The 5,689-nt window shown below is 37.1% G+C and overlaps 1 protein-coding gene across 1 annotated transcript; it reads left to right on the top strand.

Moving 5' to 3' along the window:
• The first annotated feature begins 465 nt into the window (after positions 1-465).
• On the top strand, positions 466-1,191 carry LOC132277720 (probable leucine-rich repeat receptor-like protein kinase At1g35710). Its single transcript, XM_059779564.1, has one exon. The coding sequence runs from the start codon at positions 466-468 to the stop codon at positions 1,189-1,191; it is 726 nt and encodes a 241-aa protein (XP_059635547.1).
• Positions 1,192-5,689: the final 4,498 nt, after the last annotated feature.

Below are 5,689 nucleotides of genomic sequence, written 5' to 3'. Positions count from 1 at the left end.
CTCTACTCCACTCCACTTCCGAAAACCTAATTCCGACAACCTCTTCTCGCGATCTTCTTCTAAGTCCTCCTCAATCGTTCCTCAATCGCCTTTTTCGCCTTTTGAAAGTACTTCTCCTTCCGACAAAAATGAAGGATAATTTGGGGGATTTTTTAATGTCAAGGATATTTCAGTAAATTCCTCTAAATATACACAATATAATATATACATACACTAACATATACACTACAATGTATAAAAGTAAAGGCAAGTAAACGTGGATGGTAACTTTTTCAGCGCCAATTTGCTTTAACCGACGTGGCACAATTTGGGCCACACATCGGAACCGGCGGGAACAGGAACAGGAGAGGATTCCTCTCCAAGTTCCTACCACCTATAAATACACCTCTTCAGGCTGTTAAAGGTCTTCCACCCAACCATAAATTTACCACCAATTGAGAAGCCAAGCTCATCTACAGTAGGGTCATGGTAAGCTTATTAGAAAAGGTACTCTCTAACCTATGTGTTTTATTCTTGTTAGTCTTTGTCCTTGTGTTGGTTTCTTCTTCTTCTTCTCATGTTGCTGCTTCTGTAACTAATTCTATGGGTGCTGCAAAGAGAACTGTGGGAGAAAAGGAAGCAAAGGCACTTCTAACATGGAAAGCTAGCCTTGACAATGAAAGCCAGTCTCTCCTCTCTTCTTGGGTTGGAGGCAGCCCTTGCAAATGGGCCGGAATCAATTGTGACGAGTCAAGAAGCATCACAAGTTTAAACCTTTCAAGTTATGGTGTGACCCTCCATAGTCTCAACTTCTCATCCTTTGCCAACTTACATAGTTTTGGCCTTTTCAATAATTCACTCTATGGGACCATTCCATCACATATTGGAAACCTCTCCAAACTCCGTTTTCTTCGTCTTTCTTTAAATAAAATCACTGGGAGAATTCCATCGGAAATAGGCCAACTACGAAGTTTAAGAATCTTTTACCTCTCCAGAAACCTCATCAGTGGTTCTATACCACAAGAAATAGGAAATTTGAGCTCGCTTACTGAGCTCTCGTTGTTCGGAAACTACCTTAGAGGTGCAATCCCTGCTTCCATTGGAAACTTGGGAAACTTAACCGCTATACACCTCTATTATACTTTACTTTCTGGACAAATTCCTTCCAGTATAGGAAACCTGACAAAGCTCACCCAATTGAACCTCCAATAAAATCAGTTATCTGGCTTTATTCTTGCAGAAATAGGAAAGCTGAAATCCCTTTCTACTCTAAGGTTGTTCAGCAACAAATTAACTCGCTCAATACCACAATAAATAAATAATATTGCATATTTGACAATATTGCATTTAGGTGACAACATGTTGTCTGGGTACCTGCCACAAATATATGCCTCTCGGGAATACTCAAAAACATCACCATTTATCACAACAATTTTGTTGGTCCTGTCCCAGGAAGCCTGAAAAACTGCACTAGCTTGGTTAGAGTGAGGTTTGGAAGAAACCATCTAATTGGAAATATAGCAGAAGACTTTGGCATTTATCCCAATTTGAACTTCATAGACTTGAGTCTTGAGTTATAATAAATTTTATGGAGAACTTGCTCCTAATTGGGGGAAGTGTCAAAGCTTAAAAAGCCTCATAATCTCCCACAATAATATTTCTGGTAGAATACTAGCAAATTTGGGGAATCAATTCAAAAACTTGACCTTTCATCTAATAATCTTATAGGAGAGATTCCCAGGGAATTAGGTAGGTTGAATTCATTATTCAATTTAACTTTGACAAATAACAAACTTTCGGGCAATGTTCCAATAGAAATTGGAATGCCCTCTGACTTGGAACATCTCGACTTGGCTGCAAATAATCTTTAGTTCATGTTTCGATAGAAACTTAAACCCTCTGATTTTTTACTTTAGAAGGTTAAAAATTGTGACTAAACTATAACTTTTGGTGATTTAATCTATTAACTCTTCACCTTTTTCAACCTACAAATAAAAATAACTATTTTTATGTAGTTTTGAGTTCATACAAGGAACCAGAGTTGTCAGACTGAGCCAAAATAATGGTTTTTTATACATACTAAAATGTTTTTAAGGCCAATGACTTTAAGCTAAATGCTTAGTTAAAGATTATTAATTGGTTCGATAAGCTAAAGATAAGGAAGTTGGATCCATTATGCCTTATTACATCTCGCCAATACTCACCCACCAAGTAGCAGCACTAGGTAATGGTATTCACATCTTTATGGGCTTTGGTAAAAAAAATTGAAGACAAACTTAACTTTTAAATTTATTTTACACAAGGTAACTCATAGACTCAGCCCATTAGTCCGAGTGAGTTAACCTCTTAATTAAGTTAAAAAAGAGTTAATCATATTAAAACTTAAAATGAATACCACGTTGCACTTCAATTTAACCAATTAACACGACTTGGAGTGGTCCAGTTCCCAAAGAAATACTAAGAAATTGCATTAAACTACTGACCTTGAATTTTAGCAATAATAGATTTGAAGGGCATGTTCCTTTGGAGATTAGTACTTTGCTATCTCTTCATAATCTTGATCTTAGTTAGAATTTACTTGTGGGAGAAATACCATCACAGCTCGGAACAATGCTCCGCTTAGAAATATTGAATCTTTCCCACAATGAGCTCTCTGGTTCCAACCCATACACTTTCAACCAAATGTTGAGCCTGCCATCTGTTGATATATCCTACAATCAGTTGGAGGGCCCTCTTCCAAGCAACAAAACCTTTCACGAGGCTCCAACAGACGCATTTACAGATAATAAAGGCTTGTGTGGCAACATCACTGGTTTGAAGTCCTGCCCCTTCTCATGAATATAGTCTGTTTACAGCCTGTAATTAATTAGGAAAGTTGACTATTCTGCTACATGTAATCTGCTAGCTTGATTATAGGAATATTCTGATGCATAAAATCTGCTAGCTTGATTATAGGATTCTGATTAGCTTAATTTCTGGTAATTGGCTAAATTAATGTACTGAGTGTATGTGTTGGGTTCCTATATAAACCCACATGTACTCACATCTAAGTCATATACAAGAAATCTTCTCTTCTATTTTCTTGCTCTTATTTACAACATGGTATCAGAGCAAAAATGCTCCTGAGACCTAACTCCCATCTTCCTCTTCTTCACCCAGTCTCCACCATTGCTCTCTATTGTTCTCATATCAAAAGTCTGGTGCCTTCTAAAAATTCTAGTTTGTTATTATTATTATTATTAATTTTTTTTTTTTTTTTATTCTGCTAGAGTTCTATTTAGTTTTACATTTTCTTAGGTAAACAGTTTAATATCTATTATTTGTTTTATTATGTAAAAAAAAAAAAAAAAAAAAAAAAAAAAAATAGAAAAAAGAAAAAGAAAAAAGGTTACAGTTTTGTCGACTCTATGGCACAATATAGCCTTGCTTAGAAAGAATCCTCTTGCTAAACTCCTTGCTTGGATCCTGTTCTTACTCGGATCTCATCTCATTCTTGCTTGGTCTCCATGGGTGACAAAACAGATGCTAAAGATTCTATGTTCTTTGGTTCTATGAGCAATATCAAACTCAAGGGTCCCAATTACCTTCAATGGGCCCGAGCTGTCCAAGTTGCTTTGAAAAAGCGAGAGAAGTTCTCTTATCTTAAGTCAACCAAACTTATTGATGCCAAATTGGTTTATGTTTGGGAACAAAAAGATGCCCAAATTATGACTTGGTTATAGAACAGTATGAAGCCTGAGGTCTTCAACAATGTCTCTTTTCTTGAAACCTCTAAAGAGATTTGGGATGCCCTGAAGGAAATGTATTCATCTGAGCAAAACATCTCTCGGATTCATCAACTTTATGAGGATCTTTTTTCCACTATACAAGGAGATCGCTCTATTGAAGATTATTACTCCACCTTGAAAGGTATGTGGGAGGAATTGAATGTGTATCAGCCTTTGACTACTGATGTGGATACTCAAAAACGATATAGGGAAGAATTTCGAGTCGCAAAATTTCTTTCGGGACTTCGACCCAAATTTGCTCCTGTTAGTTCTCAAATTCTCACTGGTATACTTTTGCCATCTACTAATGAGGCCTATAATCGAGTTCGGCGGGCCAACGTATCTGTTCCAGAGAAAGTTGATCACTCTGCCCTTGCAGCTTCCATTGGGGCTCTGATAATTTCCATAATGGTCGTAGGGGACATGTTTCAAATAAAGGTCAAAATTTTCAAGGTGGTCGCAGTGGCATCAAGAAATATACTCTTTATAAACGCACCAACCATACTGTGGACAAATGTTGGAAACTCCATGGCAAGCCCACATGGGCTAATCATGCTTGTTGAGGGGGAGATCTCCACTCTTGCTGATGAAGAGACTGTGGCACTTTCCAAAGCAGAGTATGACTCACTGATGGCATGCACTCATGTTTCATCTACCTCAACTGCCACCTTGGGTACTTCAGGTAACACTTGTCTCCATTTGGATTATTAATTCTGGAGCCTCCGATCATATGACTAGTAATCCCACTGTTCTTTCTAATCTTTCAAGTACTCCCTCTTCTTCCTTTGTTACAATTGCTAATGGTTCTAAGTCTCTAGTTCAAGGGGTTGGCACAGTTACTACCCCTCGTCTAACTTTCTCTTTTGTTTTATACCTACCTCAATTTCCTTTTAATTTATTATCTATTTATAGAATTACCTCTACCTTAAATTGTTTCGTCACCTTTTTATCCTTCTCATTATGTTTTTCAGGATCTAAAGACGAAGAGGACGATTGGTGGGGGATATGAAAAGGATGGTCTCTACTACCTCCAACCCTTTCCGATATTAACTTCCTCTGCCTTTCATACCACAACTTCTCCATAAAAGTGGCACTGTAGACTTGGACATCCATCAACTGCCAATCTGCGTCTTTTAGTCCTTTCTTCACATTCATTTTCTACTTTTAATTGTGAAACATGTGAGCTCAGTAAACATCATCGAGCCACTTTTAAATGTCGACCTGATGGTCCTTGTTTACATCCTTTTAAGTTGGTTCACTTCGATGTTTGGGGTCCAGCGAGAACAACTGGTTTGTTTGGTGCACATTATTTCATTTCTTTTATTGATGATCATTCCCGTTTGACTTGGTTATATGTTCTTAAAGATTGCTCTCAAGTGTTTGAAGCATTTAAATCATTTTATGTTAAAATCACTAATCAATTTAATGCCAAGTTGCACATTCTTCGTACTAATAATGCTCTTTAGTATAAAGTTCATAACTTTCAACACTTCTTTGAGTCGAGGGGTATCACTCATCAAACCTCATGTGTTAATACACCTCAACAAAATGGAGTTGTTGAACGAAAGAATGGTCCAATCCTTGTTGTTGCCCGTGCACTCATGCTTCAAATGAATGTGCTTAAACACTTTTGGGGGGATGCTATTCTCACAGCAGTATACCTTTTAAATAGAATGCCATCTCGGGTTCTTAAAGGGAAATCACCTTTTAAAATGTTCTTCCCTGATAAAGATCCTTTCTGTCTACCTCCAAAGGTTTTTGGATGTATTTGCTTTGTCCATAATTTAAATCATAAACGTGATGAACATGACTCTCGTGTACACAAATGTATATTTCTTGGTTATTCTCGTACTCAAAATGGGTACCGATGCTATAGTCCTACACTAAGAAAACATTTTGTATGTGCTGATGTGACTTTCTTTGAAAATGTTCCCTATTACTCT

The sequence above is a fragment of the Cornus florida genome, unplaced genomic scaffold (genome assembly GCF_030987335.1).
Source record: "Cornus florida cultivar Cherokee Brave unplaced genomic scaffold, ASM3098733v1 CherokeeBrave_3.0.0_Hap2_Chr10, whole genome shotgun sequence".
Lineage (NCBI taxonomy): Eukaryota > Viridiplantae > Streptophyta > Magnoliopsida > Cornales > Cornaceae > Cornus > Cornus florida.
This window is presented reverse-complemented; position numbering and strand designations above follow the sequence as displayed.